At 46.7% G+C, this 15471-nt stretch overlaps 1 protein-coding gene across 14 annotated transcripts in view; it reads left to right on the top strand.

Annotated features, from left to right (window-relative positions):
* The window catches only part of LOC118357847 (nuclear receptor corepressor 2-like), a 145901-nt gene extending 133003 nt beyond the window's left edge, over positions 1-12898 (top strand). For 9 of the 14 annotated variants that reach the window (XM_052478722.1, XM_052478721.1, XM_052478724.1 and 6 more), the window contains 15 exons: positions 31-385; positions 536-775; positions 919-1170; positions 1292-1435; positions 1540-1788; positions 1945-2122; positions 2284-2756; positions 6248-6387; positions 6551-6750; positions 7053-7175; positions 7334-7476; positions 7579-7632; positions 8344-8556; positions 8833-9009; positions 9593-12898. In XM_052478722.1, the coding sequence (XP_052334682.1) occupies positions 31-385; positions 536-775; positions 919-1170; positions 1292-1435; positions 1540-1788; positions 1945-2122; positions 2284-2756; positions 6248-6387; positions 6551-6750; positions 7053-7175; positions 7334-7476; positions 7579-7632; positions 8344-8556; positions 8833-9009; positions 9593-9771 (3120 nt within the window). In that variant the 3' untranslated portion in view covers positions 9772-12898. The remainder of the gene's footprint in view (positions 1-30; positions 386-535; positions 776-918; positions 1171-1291; positions 1436-1539; positions 1789-1944; positions 2123-2283; positions 2757-6247; positions 6388-6550; positions 6751-7052; positions 7176-7333; positions 7477-7578; positions 7633-8343; positions 8557-8832; positions 9010-9592) is intronic. The other 5 variants (XM_052478728.1, XM_052478720.1, XM_052478727.1 and 2 more) reach the window with 5 other exon arrangements.
* Positions 12899-15471: the final 2573 nt, after the last annotated feature.

The raw sequence follows: 15471 nt of genomic DNA, 5'->3' as shown, positions 1-15471 counted from the left end.
TAGAGATATTCAGTGTTTCCTTTTTTTCAGGGTGCTCCAATGAAGCAGGAGCAGGGTGGCTTAAGGAAGGGGCATGACGTTCGTTCCATCATCGCCAGCTCCCCGCGCTCCCACTACAGCATGCCCCCTCACCTGGAGATGCGGGGGCCTGAGCAGCGGGGCCGCTACGAGGAAGGTCCTAAGGGTCGGCCCAGCGCTGTGGTCAGCACGGCCAGCTCCATGGCTCGCTCCTCGCCTCTGGCCATGGGGGGCGATCAGGGTGGCAAGGCCCACCACAGCCCCGTTGGCTACGAGGAACACAAGGGTGGCATGAGGGCTCCCTACACTGGGCCTTCTCACAGAGGGTCCCCGCTGTCCAGAGAATCAGGCCAGCGGCAGCATGAAGGTATGTCACACACCGATACCGGACTGTGCACTGTCGTAGAACCTGTCTGATTGTGACGCATGGTTGAAATGAAAAGAGCTCATGTGAAGCCCACCGTGTTTGTGTTCTGAAGCATCTTTCTCTCTCCCGTCTCTCCTCTGTGGGGTCCAGGCTCCAATAAGAATCAGCCTCAGGAGCGCAAGTCCACACCCACCCCTAGGGAGATGAGCTCTGGCAAGTCACCGCTGTCGGGCGTTGCCGAGCAGCAGGCCCAACAACAGGCCCAACAACAGGCATCTCTGGCGTCGTATGAGCGTCTGCTGCAGGGTCTGGGGGCTGACGTGTACCGAGGTCAGATCCCCCTGGCCTTTGACCCTGCTGCCCTGCGTCAGGGCATCCCCATTGACCCAGGTACATAGTACACGATTGGACCCTTCTTGTGTCCACTGTACAGTTCTACGTAGGAGCTCCTTCAATAACTGCTCTTTCTGTCTGTTGGGGGGGTGTACGTGACTATGGCTTTATATGGTCTCTTTGTCTTCCTCCTCATTTAGCAGCCTACTACCTGCCTCGTCACCTGGCCCCTAACCCTGGCTACCCTCACCCCTACCCCTACCTGATCCGGGGCTTCCCCGACACGGCGGCCCTGGAGAACCGCCAGACGCTGCTCAACGACTACATCACCTCCCAGCAGATGCACCAGTGGCCTGCAGCCGCCGCCATGGCTGCCCAGCGCTCAGACCTGCTGAGGGGGCTCTCACCACGGGACCAGCCCCTCCAACTGCCCTACTCTGCTGCCCCGCGCGGTGAGCCTCACTCTGGTCATGGTGCAAACACACACACACACACAAAGTAGCCTAGCTGAACCAGTGTAGTGTAGCGCAGTCTGTAGTTTTGACTAGTGTTGTTCTTTCTTCTTGTTCCCAGGGATCATCGATCTGTCTCAGGTGCCACACTTACCTGTCCTGGTCCCTCCCTCTGCAGGGTCTTCCGGCTCCCCCATGGACCGCATCACCTACATCCCTGGAGCCTTCCCTAGCCAGCCATACACCTCCTCTCCCATCTCACCAGGTACTGGACTGGACTCTACACCAGCCAGCGTTCTGTGTTTTTAAATGTGATGCTGTGTGACGGACTCATCTGTGTTTTGTTTGTGTCTCTCCTGTGCTGTGTAGTTGGGCCCCAACACATGAGCAAGCAGCACGGCACACCATCCTCTGCTGACCGCGAGCGGGAGAGAGACCGGGAGAGAGACCGCGAGAGGGAGCGGGAGAGAGACCGCGAGAGGGACAGGGAACAGGAGAGAGAGAGAGAGAGGGATCGCGAGAGACAACGAGACAGAGACAGAGAGCGGGAGAGAGACAGGGACAGAGAAAAGGGGATCTCTCACGGCAACGTGGAACACGCCCCCATCTGGAGACCAGGTGTGTAAAGATAACAACCCACTCACTGTCTGTCTGTCTGCTATTCAATTATTACATTATTATGTTATTACCATGATTGGATGTCTATGCTGTTGTTCTATGAGATGATATGAGCTCTGTACTGTGTGTAATATATCTGTACCCTCCCTCCCTCAGGCACAGAGCACAGCTCAGGTGGTAGTGTCAGGCCGTCCTCCCACTCTGGCTATGGCCACCAGCACTCCCCGGTGTCCCCTCGCACCCAGGACAGTGTCCAGCAGAGGCCCAGCGTCCTGCACAACACTGGGGGCAAGAGTCTGCCTGTCAGCGACCACAACAACCCCTCTGTGCTAAGGTAACCTGCTTGGTGACATGCATGACATACATGGTTGGATAAATGGCAAAGTATCTCCTACTGCAGGTGCCTTCTAAATAAGATGTGCAGACTGTGGTGGAGGTTCATCTGTGGTTGGCATGTTTACTGACTGTTTTAGTGATTTTGTTTTCCTCTCACAGGTCCATGCCAGGCTCAAATCGCTACCCAGGCTACGCCTACCAACAAAGCATGGACTCTAAGGAAATGAGCCGGGATGGGGGCAAGAGTAGGGGAGGCCTTCCCAAACACACCCAAGACCAACATGGGCCCTCTATATCCTCCAGCAAATCTGACCCCAAGCTGGCCAGCCCTAACCAAGGGGGTTACCCCAGCCCCTACCCCCAGGGCTCTTCAGCCTCTCACCACTCAGGGCGACCCCCTCACCTGCTGCCCCCCCAGTCGGATAACGCTGCTGGCCGTGGAGAAAGTGGCACGCCTAGTAGGGAAAAGACTCAAAACAAAGCGATGTCCGTTCAGGAACAAGAGCTCCGATCACTCGGTAAGACCACCATGACTGCGGCCAACTTCATAAACGCGATTATCATGCGTCAAATTTCTTGTGAAACGGGGATGCCAGAGACGGGCTCGCTCGTGGCCAACAGCGCCAGTGATGGTAAGACGCTCTGGATCCCAGGGTCCCCTCATCACCCAGACCCTCCCCTCGTCCGTCTGTGGCCTATTGCACGCTGTGGTGGTTGGGCATTATCAAATCAGTCCAAATTATTTTTGACATTTATTTTTTTGTGTTCTTTTCTACGCTATGCTATTTTTTTTGTGTAACGTAGAGAACTATAAAAATATATATATATATATCCAAACGTGACCATCTAATTATTATTTAACACGTTTTGACATTGAGAAGAAGAAACAGTCTAAACTGGAGCTTACATAGACATAATATTAAGGAGCAGAAAGCAGCTTACGAGCTGGATAAATCAAATTATTCAATGACTATATATTTTTATTAAAAGACCTATGTGTTGACCATTTATTATGGTACAAATGGTACAAAGAACCCAATTGGTATTTCCTTGGAGAGAGATCCTAGATGCCCTTTAAGGTATCATTCATAGATGGCTCAGTGGTTGGAAGATTTCAGCATAACATTCATTGCTGCTTATTTTAATTTCCTTTTCATCGAGGATGTGGCTGTCGTTACCATGTGGCACCCCTCCCCCCTCATATTGCAATCTTAGTTCACCTGTAGTATTCAAGAGTTCCATATTAGAAACTACATAAAGTAGCCTTGTTATCAATCTATCAATGTAATGTTAGGAGAAGGTTTATGATGAGTATAGTAATTCTGTAAGTATTTGATTTATAGTTAGTAATGACACCTTCCTTACAGATATTCACCTCACAAAATGTTCCAGAAATAAGGTGAAAATATTGCTATCTAGATTACAGTGCCTTGCGAAAGTATTCGGCCCCCTTGAACTTTGCGACCTTTTGCCACATTTCAGGCTTCAAACATAAAGATATAAAACTGTATTTTTTTGTGAAGAATCAACAACAAGTGGGACACAATCATGAAGTGGAACGACATTTATTGGATATTTCAAACTTTTTTAACAAATAAAAAACTGAAAAATTGGGCGTGCAAAATTATTCAGCCCCTTTACTTTCAGTGCAGCAAACTCTCTCTAGAAGTTCAGTGAGGACCTCTGAATGATCCAATGTTGACCTAAATGACTAATGATAAATACAATCCACCTGTGTGTAATCAAGTCTCCGTATAAATGCACCTGCACTGTGATAGTCTCAGAGGTCCGTTAAAAGCGCAGAGAGCATCATGAAGAACAAGGAACACACCAGGCAGGTCCGAGATACTGTTGTGAAGAAGTTTAAAGCCGGATTTGGATACAAAAAGATTTCCCAAGCTTTAAACATCCCAAGGAGCACTGTGCAAGCGATAATATTGAAATGGAATGGAAGGAGTATCAGACCACTGCAAATCTACCAAGACCTGGCCGTCCCTCTAAACTTTCAGCTCATACAAGGAGAAGACTGATCAGAGATGCAGCCAAGAGGCCCATGATCACTCTGGATGAACTGCAGAGATCTACAGCTGAGGTGGGAGACTCTGTCCATAGGACAACAATCAGTCGTATATTGCACAAATCTGGCCTTTATGGAAGAGTGGCAAGAAGAAAGCCATTTCTTAAAGATATCCATAAAAAGTGTCATTTAAAGTTTGCCACAAGCCACCTGGGAGACACACCAAACATGTGGAAGAAGGTGCTCTGGTCAGATGAAACCAAAATGGAACTTTTTGGCAACAATGCAAAACGTTATGTTTGGCGTAAAAGCAACACAGCTCATCACCCTGAACACACCATCCCCACTGTCAAACATGGTGGTGGCAGCATCATGGTTTGGGCCTGCTTTTCTTCAGCAGGGACAGGGAAGATGGTTAAAATTGATGGGAAGATGGATGGAGCCAAATACAGGACCATTCTGGAAGAAAACCTGATGGAGTCTGCAAAAGACCTGAGACTGGGACGGAGATTTGTCTTCCAACAAGACAATGATCCAAAACATGAAGCAAAATTTACAATGGAATGGTTCAAAAATAAACATATCCAGGTGTTAGAATGGCCAAGTCAAAGTCTAGACCTGAATCCAATCGAGAATCTGTGGAAAGAACTAAAAATGGCTGTTCACAAATGCTCTCCATCCAACCTCACTGAGCTCGAGCTGTTTTGCAAGGAGGAATGGGAAAAAATGTCAGTCTCTCGATGTGCAAAACTGATTGAGACATACCCCAAGCGACTTACAGCTGTAATCGCAGCAAAAGGTGGCGCTACAAAGTATTAATTTAAGGGGGCTGAATAATTTTGCACGCCCAATTTTTCAGTTTTTGATTTGTTAAAAAGGTTTGAAATATCAAATAAATGTGTCCCACTTGTTGTTGATTCTTCACAAAAAAATACAGTTTTATATCTTTATGTTTGAAGCCTGAAATATGGCAAAAGGTCGCAAAGTTCAAGGGGGCCGAATACTTTCGCAAGGCACTGTACCTAAATCACTAAAGAGAAAGCTGAGGTTGTGTGTGTCAGTCGGTGTCAATATAAACCAGTGTGAAATGTAGTAGGAAACGGTCAGGCGAGCCTGCCAGGATGCATCACGAGAATAACGCCCCACCAGCCACCAGACAGACAGACAGCCTCCCCGGGGCTCCAGACAGCGTTGATCATCCTCTGGAGGGGGGTGGAGGTGGGGGGCAGGGAGAGGGCGTAACGGGTGGTGGAGAGACCCATAAAAAGATCCTGGGGGAGGGGGGGTGCTGCAGCTTCTGGCCCCCAAATCTCTGCATGTCCTTATTACGCCTCACTGTAATTTATTCTGATTTTTCCACATGCAAACCGCTCAATGCGGCTTTTCCATCATTAGAAATGCAATATTGTTTTCTTGTTTTTCCATTTGTAAAGCTATGTGCTACATCAATATTTATGACATGCCTATAGGGAAAGTGTGTGCATGTCGAGGCCAGATGAGTGTTGTGGTATAACATGCTGTAAGAGGTGTATATAATCATACACACACATATATATATATATATATCACACACACACAGAGTGTACAAAACATTAAGAACACCTTCCTAGTATTGAGTTGCCATTTTATGTCACCGCTAAGCTTGTCAGTGATTTATGCTTCTCTCCTTTGAGGAGAATTCAGTACATGAATAAGTCCGTAGTGTTCTGAAGTAGCTTGACACATCCAACGCCACTGGCTGACAACACTTTGAGGATTTCTGCAGCAGGAAACCTATCGTTAGGCTCTTATGCACAGCAGATGTGTCACTTATGCAATGTTTATCGAGCACACCGTATGCTGTGCACATAAGGGACTTAGAATAAACAAACAAATATATATATTTTCTATCATTTTACAACAAGCTCTCGTCAGTTTTCACCTTTAGAAACAGGGAAAACTAATACACGGTAGTTAGACTTCCTGTAAACTGCGTCTTCAAACTGACCCAGAAAACTGAATTTTCACCTTCTTTGTCCCCTCTGTGTCTACATGGTGGTGCTGCTTAATGTGTGTGTGTGTGCGCGCTGTGGGCACCACCCTGTGTGTATTGTCCTGTCCCCTCAGTTCAACAGAAGATGATGCCCATGGAGCAGCACGGTCTGTACCGGCCTCCCTCTGAGGAGAGGCTGTCCCCGGGCCAGCAGCCCCAGTCCCCCCTGGTCAAAGGCAGCCAGAGGGTGGTCACCCTGGCCCAGCACATCAGTGTAAGCCCCCACACAACTACAGGAATATATTTTACATATCATATCACTGTTACATTTACCGTACAGTTCTTCTTAAAGTCTGTAGGAATGAGAAGCAGACAGGACGGAAGGAGAGATGCTGTGTCTGACCTGTATCTGTGATGTGTGTGTGTGTGGGGAACAGGAGGTGATCACCAAGGACTACACCCGGCAGAGCCAGCAGGCCCAGCAGCAGGTCCCTATGCAGCAGTCTTACCATAGCAACTCTGTCCTGGACCTGACCCGGCCCCCCAGCGCCCCCCAGGCCCCACCTGCCTCCCAGGAGCCCAGCCAGGGGCCTCGCTACACTCCAGAGGGAACCAGCGGGGATCGTGCCCGAGACAGGTACTGGTCCAAACTTTATACTGTATATGGCACAGCTCTGTATCTTCCTAAGGGTGTCGCATGTTAAGTACTACGTTTAATCCTATGTGGAAATGCAGATACCGAAATATTACTGACATTAAATGATATTGAATATTGTTTAGATGACTGCATAATCAGCCAGACCACATTGGCTCGTGTGTGTGTGTGTGTGTGTGTGTGTGTGTGTGTGTGTGTGTGTGTGTGTGTGTGTGTGTGTGTGTGTGTGTGTGTGTGTGTGTGTGTGTGTGTGTGTGTGTGTGTGTGTGTGTGTGTGTTCCCAGGTCCCCACCTCAGCCCAAGGTGTCACCTGTCAATATGTCTACAGACGGCATTGAGCCCGTGTCTCCTGCCGGAGCCATGTCTGAACCAGAGACACAAGGGGCCTCCTACCCCAACGAGCAGGGGTAAGGTTTCACCCTACCTCCTTCCTCACACAGATAGAAATCATTCTCTAGACTACTCTTGGTAAAAAAAAAAAAATATTTAAAAAGGAGGGAAATAGCCGTAGTGTAGGAAGCAGTAGTTCTCCGGACGCTAACTAGATGTGGTCATCTCCCCACAGCATGGGCTCTCGCTCCCCTCCCAGCACCTCCCAGCCCCCAGCCTTCTTCAGCAAGCTCACTGAGAGCACCTCGGCCATCGTCAAGTCCAAGAAACAGGAGATGATCAAGAAGATGACCGTGGTCGGCAGTGACGCCGACTTCAGTGAGTCCCACCACCACAGTGACAGCATACAGCATTGGTACTGTAGATACTGTAGTCATAGACAGAGAGACTATGCTCTAAATATACTGTTTCCACATCCAGATCCTGGTCAGCCAGGAACAGAGATTTTCAACATGCCTGCCTCTACCACTGCAGGTAAGATACATCATTTCTAGAAATGATCGTGGGATATTAGTGGGGAGTGGTGGATTATTGTTACTCTCAACCACAATGTTGTATAATGTGCTTAGAGTAGTAGTTTTTCTGTGATTTAGGCATGGTAGACTGTTAGCGAGATGTTCTGTTTATGTGACTCTGTTGTGGTATAGATCAGCATGGTACAGCAGAGAGGTTCTCCTCCAGTTGGTATACATATGGCCATGTTCCCCTGATGAGCCCCTAGCTGACACAGCTCGGCTTTTGGCTGCGGCTCCGGGGCATGTGCATCAGCATGGCTACTCACAGGAGACTGGAGAGGGCAGGAGCTACATGCTGGATGTTATTTAGAGTCCATCACCTCTCTCTCCTGTGGCTATCCTCTGGAGGCTCATAACCTACATAATGCCCACTGACAGACTGAAAGCTGCGTCAGCACAAACCAACATGTCTCTCTCCATCTCTCTCTGAGGATGTGCTGACTGGACTTTTCTTCCCCTCTCTGCTGTTCCACTCTCTTTCTCTCACTCCCTTTTCTTGCTTTCTCTTGTCCCTGTCGTCCTTTTCTCTCCCTTACTCCTCCGTTCTCATGTTGGCCCTTTTCCATTTGTCTTCTATTTTACCATATCCTCTATCCATGTTTCTCTTTCGCTCTCTCTCCCGCTACTCAATGCCCTCTCTAACTTCCCCCTGCCACTTCCTGCCTCTCAGGACCTGTGAGTATACGCAGCCACCCGGCTCCCGAGGTGTCCGGTAACACCATAGGGCTGGAGGCCATTATCAGAAAGGCCCTGATGGGAAAGTATGATGAACAGGCCGAGGAGCGCCCTCCCTCCTCCAATGCTATTAACCCCATGGTTGCCAGTGTGCCTGCCGCTATGCTCCCTGCTGATGGACGGACGGAGGACTCTTACTCACTGCAAGGTGTGATATTACCTCGTAAATCTCCCTCTGTCATAAGCCTCCAATCCAAGTCGCAGGGCTGTTGGGTGGATTGTATGTACTGGTGTTCAGAGGGCTCAGTATTTCCATTATGAAACAGTACTGTATGTGTAACAAATCAAGTGAATTATTAATTCTTTCAGCTTTGCTAGACTAGTTTCTCACAATTTTAACTTCAGATGTATGGTAGATAAATGTGAATAGAACTGTCCACTAAACCACAGGGCTGCGTTGTGTTCTCTGTCTCTTTTTGTGTAGGTGGGGGGAAACCAAAGGGCAGCGGGCGTTCTAACGGGCGGAAGGCCAAATCCCCCGGGCCGGGCCTGTCAGGGGGGGAGAGACCCTCCTCTGTGTCCTCTGTCCACTCTGAGGGGGATGCCAACCGCCGCACGCCTGTCACCAACCGTGTCTGGGAGGACCGGCCCTCCTCCACAGGTACTGCTGCTGCCCCCACTGCCCCTCTCACCTCCTATCAACATCTCATCTCTCACTGCCCCTTTCACCTCTATCAACATCTCATCTCTCACTGCCCCTTTCACCTCTATCAACATCTCATCTCTCACTGCCTCTCATCTCTCACTGCCCCTCACCTCTATCAACATCTCATCTCTCACTGCCCCTCACCTTTATCAACATCTCATCTCTCACTGCCCCTCACCTTTATCAACATCTCATCTCTCACTGCCCTTCACCTTTATCAACATCTCATCTCTCACTGCCCTTCACCTCTATCAACATCTCATCTCTCACTGCCCCTCGCCTCTATCAACATCTCATCTCTCACTGCCCCTCTCACCTTCTATCAACATCTCATCTCTCACTGCCCCTCTCACCTTCTATCAACATCTCATCTCTCACTGCCTCTCACCTCCATCAACATCTCATCTCTCACTGCTCATATTCAACTGTATCAAAGACCGGAAACCCATCACCTTTAAACCGTGTGAACTGCATTCTGCTGCCTATGGCATCATGGTCAGTACTCAAGGATTTATTGTTGCTTTTCTTCCTCTTGCAGGCGCAACACCCTTCCCATGTAACCCCCTGACCATGCGTTTCCCAAGTGGCATGCCGGTGTCAAACCCCTCCCCCACCCCCTCTGGACAGATAGGGGCTCAGGGCCAGGGCAGGTCCTGGGAGGAGGAGCCCAAGCCCCTGCTGTGTTCTCAGTATGAGACCCTGTCTGACAGTGAGTGAGAGACCCTGCCATGGAACAGAACAGCACCCGCCAACTAACCACCTCCACTGCTGCTGCAGGAACACACGTGACACACACACACACACACACACACACACACACACACACACACACACACACCATTCCACTCTACAGCTCCATCTCCACCCAGCAAGGGAGTACGACAGGACCTGACCTCTGGGCCTCCCATCTCACACAGCTGACTGACGATCACAAGCACCGATGGTGGTGTGCTGAAACACTGCTGCTCTGTGTGTTAGTGTTTCAGTGTATGCAGTCACTCCAGGACTACTCTAAAGGACAAATCACTTGTTTTTTTTTTACTTCATTTTTCCCCCTCTTACTGGCCTTATTGATACGGACACATCAACTCATGCGCTTGTTTGTATACTGTTCTAGTGTCTTCTACGGTTTGTGGAAGGGACTTGGTACGGCCCCATAATCTGATGCTCATGTGTTTTTCATTTGGCCCGCGGAGTGATTCACTTGCCCTGGTCAAGGATGGATGTGTCCTCTGCTTGTACAGGAAGCCTGCTCTGTTCGGCCATGTCAGGGCTCTAAACAGGGATTCAACCTGGATCTTCAGCTTGGAGAAGCCTGCTGCCTCCTCTGACCAGCAAACCCAACCATAGTGGACATGCATCAGCACAGAAGTGTCTGTCTCTCTCTCTGTCTGTCTGTCTGTCTCTCTCGCTCTTTCGCCAGTGACCCCTTGGACAGGGTGCGAACCACACAGAGTTCTATTTGGAAAGGTCTGCTAGGGAAGTGGTCTTCCTACACTGGGTCATTTCACTGTGCGGAGGGCAGGCGGACAGGCATGTAGCCAGGCATGCCATCTATTGTACAGTACTGTGGACACTGAGTTCAGACGGCCTGTGTATTTCTACTACTGTTAGAATGCATCAGATGATGGACAGGAGGAGAAAACCAACACAGGAAAACAATGTCTTTATTTTCTTTTCTCCTTTTTAAATCCAGTCAGTCCAGTCCTGTGTTTGAAAGTGAGCTGAGACCTTTAGTACTTTTGATTGTGAATGTTTTGATGGTGTCAGTTTATCTCTTATTTTCAATGATCTATCTTCGGGGGTTTACAGGGTATACATGCTGTCCATTGCTGATGTCATCATACATTTGAAACGTTACTGGAGGACGGTGGTGGCATTATGGTCTCCAGACATCTAATAGAGAGAGCGGTCTGTGGGTGTGATGGACGGCACGAAGAGACAAGTGACACTTTCTCACTGTTTTTATATCAACCACATCTGTGTTTGTTGAGAATGTTTTTGGATGTTAAGCACTTAGTTGTCAATTTGTTCACAACGGCATTTTTAGGAATCTGTTTTCGGGCAGGCGAGAATGGACTGGAGAAGACGAATGTAGAGTCCTACTGTGGAGGCGTCCTCCTTTAACATCTCTTTCATTTGGTCTTGCCACCAACATTCTTTAGTGCTCCCAAACTCCAGCGACAATCACAGTTCTAGTGAAACATTACCTAGTCCGCTTTGAGTGGGTGGAGACCAACCTTAAAGCTGCTTTAGGGCAAATTTCCCAGCATCAGAGTTGGAATTTGCTTGCATTAAAGAGGTGACAAATGAAAGCCATCAATGTTTCTATGCCTCTTGGTCCATGGCGGTGCTGGCTGTGGCTGTAGTGTGAGTCCCAGCTGGCCTGCTGGAAGCCTGTCTCTTGGAGGGAACTCCTAATGTCTCTAGGGGCTGCCTGTTGTGACAGTCTGACCTCTGATCTTTTACTGTCTAGAGGAAGAGGAGCTCCGCCTTACGCCAGGCCAGATGCACCTTCTTATCGAGACCTGATTTTGTACAGTTATAAGATATTTCTAGTGTTAAGTGCCATTTATTTTACATAATACAGTACTGAAGTTACCAAGTGACGCACAATTTTCTTTTCTTTTTTTTCCTATTATTTTTCTTCATGCCAGGGTTATACGTGTCCATGCAGGGAAATGTTGAAACCAAGAGCAGATGAAACGTCCCTCTTTTGATTTTTTTTCTTCTAAATCTGTCACAGCCTTAGCTCTTAACTGTCACACATTCTGTCATGATCCTGATTCAGAGGAGGTTTAAAAGTCCAACAGTTTGGTGTTCATTTACCATGTGTGATTTTAAATTTGTACCCATTTTTTAAAGGCCCTCTCTTTGTTGTTGATGTGGTATGTGACAGTGTTCATGGCTTGTAATTGAGTGTTGAAGCAAGAGACTCACAGCTATTCTCAGTGTGACTGTTGTTGAGGGCGACTGCGGTGTGTTGTCCTGTCCGGGCCACTAGTTGAGAGCGGGTTGAGTTAGTCATGATGGAGACTTGTTAGTCATGAACATGTGTAACAGTTGTTGGACTGCCTGTGCTCTCCTCCCCCTTCATCTTCACTGGATAATGTAACGCTTCTTACCCTGGCTACCTCAACTGGTCATGTTTTACATCTAGTCAGTCAAGGTGGAGGTCAAATTAGACGTTTAGAACTGGGCCCAATAAAACAGTTTCGGCCTCTCTACTTGTATATCAATTTACTATTCATTAAGTCGTTGGGAGAGCAAAGTGACAGTACATTTTGACATGATAGGAAGACAGAACCATATCTACATTTCAGCTAAATAAATAGCAGAGGAAACTAGAAGAATCAGTTTGAAATGTACTGATGTGTATTTTAAGGATGGATGTTTTCCCCCTCTGGTTTCTGTTTGTTCTTTAAACTGCTTGCTTTGATTACTGTCATGTCACTCTCCGTGCTAGAAGTTAGCCTTTCATTTGTAATGAAAATAATCATTCAAGACGAACGATAAACCAATTAGTCGGATGGCCGATGCGATCCCTGTATTGTACAAGGGTGGGCGGGAGAGATGGCATTGACAAATGTTCAACCATATTGTGCATAATGATTTCTTTTTTTATTATTATAACCCACTGTATAATAGCAAGGATTGTATATAGAACTGAAAAGATGTAAATATTTATGTGGCTTGCTGCAAGGTTGGTATTTACAGAAAAACTATTCGCACTGTTTAATTCTACATGCCCACCAGCAAGCTTTGTGGAGAGCAGTGTAACAATGAAAATTAAAAAAACACTGCCTTAATGTTTAAATAAAAAGCTTATTGCCATTGAAACTTATGCTGTCTTTTTGTGTACTTTGACTGTCATTTATTACAGTGCTAAATGTATATCCCATTGAATAGCCTATTTAATAGAGGTAGACTCGGCGATATGACGTAGATGCAGAAAGTAAACTGCGTAGTTAGTTGTTGCAGAAATTGACCCAGAGTGTTGAAGCGCGACACTCCTCCGCTGTTTTAGTGCCCTGTCGACCACGTGAAGTGAACCCTTGCACATGCGTAGGGTGTGTGAGAGCAAAGTCTTCCATCGCTCATCTCAATGATCTGCGGTGCTGCTCATGGCAAAGTGATTTTGCTGAGTCTACCTTTTAAAACGAAAGTTAAAGCATTAGACTATAGATGACGCAGACGGCTATCTTAGGGGAAACAGGAACTATGATCACAGTAACCTTGTTCCCAGGCTCAATTGCTACTGCATGGCAGCCGGCCAGTTTACCGATCACTATACCTGTACACAGACAATCTGTAAATAGCCCACCCAACTATCTCAGCCCCATATTGTTATTTCACTTTTTGCTCTTTTGTACCCCAATATCTCTACTTGCACATCATCTGCACATCTTTCACTCGTGTTAATGCTAAATTATAATTATTTCGCCTCTATGGCCTATTTATTTCCTTTACCTCCCTAATCTTCTAGATTTGCACACACTGTACATATATTTCTCTATTGACTATGTTTGTGTAACTCTGTTGTATTTGTCTCACTGCTTTGCTTTGTCTTGGCCAGGTCGCAGTTGTAAATGAGAACTTGTTCTCAGCTGGCCCACCTGGTTCAATAAAGGTGAAATAAAATAAAATATTATGATCACAGTAAATACACTGAGTATACCAATCATATACCATATACCAAACATTAGGAACACCTTGTTTTTATACTCCGTGCAGTGGAAACCAGCTACCACAAGTGGGTGCTAAACTCTTATTTGATGTGGGTGTTGTGACGAGGAGCTGCCTGCATAGTTTTGCCACACACCACTTCTCTGACACACTGAGTACCATTAAACACAGGAAAAGGAATGTCACATTGCCAATCAAATGATTGGTTAATGAGGGGGTTAAATGCAGTGATCTGAGGACATAAGGTCATCTATCCTTCACTAACTGTCCAGACCTTGTGATTCCTTTACTATTCTCCCCTAACCCTACCACCCCTCCCCTAATTGGAGTACACTAATGGACAAAAATACTTCCAGCTTATACATACTACATTTCACTGACAGTATATTTTCCATTGGTTTTCTTTTGTTTGTTTTTAGTCCCAGCCTTCTGGTACCCTCAACCCCTCCCATATATCTCTAAACACCATCCAGTCCCATCCTTCAGCTACCCTCAACCCCTCCCATATATCTCTAAACACCATCCAGTCCCATCCTTCAGCTACCCTCAACCCCTCCCATATATCTCTAAACACCATCCAGTCCCATCCTTCAGCTACCCTCAACCCCTCCCATATATCTCTAAACACCATCCAGTTTCGTTTTCTAGCTGTCATCTATTTTTCTACTGTCCTGTGATGTTTCACAAAAGTTCTGAACCTTTCTATTCTCATTACGGCTGTCCCCGATTTTTAAAAAAATGTTGGTTGACTGGTCTTCTGACCAATCGATTGCTCGACATTTTGTATGTGTATTTTTCCAATTATAGACACCCTATGTGTTTTAATAAAATCAGCTGTATGCATTGAGCGTGTCTGCTACTTTAATCTTACTATTTGATGCCTCGGGCGCCAAAGATCTAGATCAACTGAATAAAAATAAATAAAAAAACGTAACCTGACCCAACTATTCTCCTCCCGCTCCTGCTGGCTTTCGCAGATACTGCCATTTCTCTCCTGAAGTTGCGACAATAGGCTACAGGAGGAGTCGGCAACCTTTCTCATGTGGAATGCCAGTTCTGGTTTTCATATGCACATTTTTGTTGAACAGTTTCATTTAATTTATAATAAAGTCTTCATATGTGAAAATCCTTGTCATGTGGTTAATCAACATTCTATCCAGATCTAAATGAAAATCACACAAACCTAAAAAGTGACTTATATTGCCAACTATGTAAGAATATCCTACATAAAGCCAAGAAATGAAAACATTGCCGTCTGCAGGTAGAACATATCCTGATCAAAATAAATATCCTAAAAATCACATTTGCTACCCATGGCCTGTCTGCAATGACCTTGATACATTGTAACTATCAACTATTAACTTGGGTCTGGCCAGAAGCTTGTTCCCAAGCAACATTGTATAATAAATATATTCTGGGCCCTCAGTTTCCTGTGCCAGGGAGCTCCGGACAAACACAGCTGTAGGTTATTTGCCCAAGGGATATGAAGAAGTGCTTGACTTGAGCACCTGAACTGAGTACAGCACCTCAAATTGTAAAATGCTTGAGCTCCTGTTCCTCTTATAGTATATTAACTCCAAAGTATTGTGGAGCTCCTGCACCTAAATATAAACAGGACCAGCACCCAAAATGAGTACCGGAACCTATTTCAGTCCAGGTCAAGCATTGATAAGAGGCCTATTTTATGACGTTTCCACTGTATCAGCGCATTGTATTTTTCCCTTTCACAAT

The sequence above is a fragment of the Oncorhynchus keta genome, chromosome 25 (assembly GCF_023373465.1).
Source record: "Oncorhynchus keta strain PuntledgeMale-10-30-2019 chromosome 25, Oket_V2, whole genome shotgun sequence".
Classification (NCBI taxonomy): domain Eukaryota; kingdom Metazoa; phylum Chordata; class Actinopteri; order Salmoniformes; family Salmonidae; genus Oncorhynchus; species Oncorhynchus keta.
Note: the sequence above shows the minus strand (reverse complement) of the source record. Positions and strands in the feature narration are given on the sequence as shown.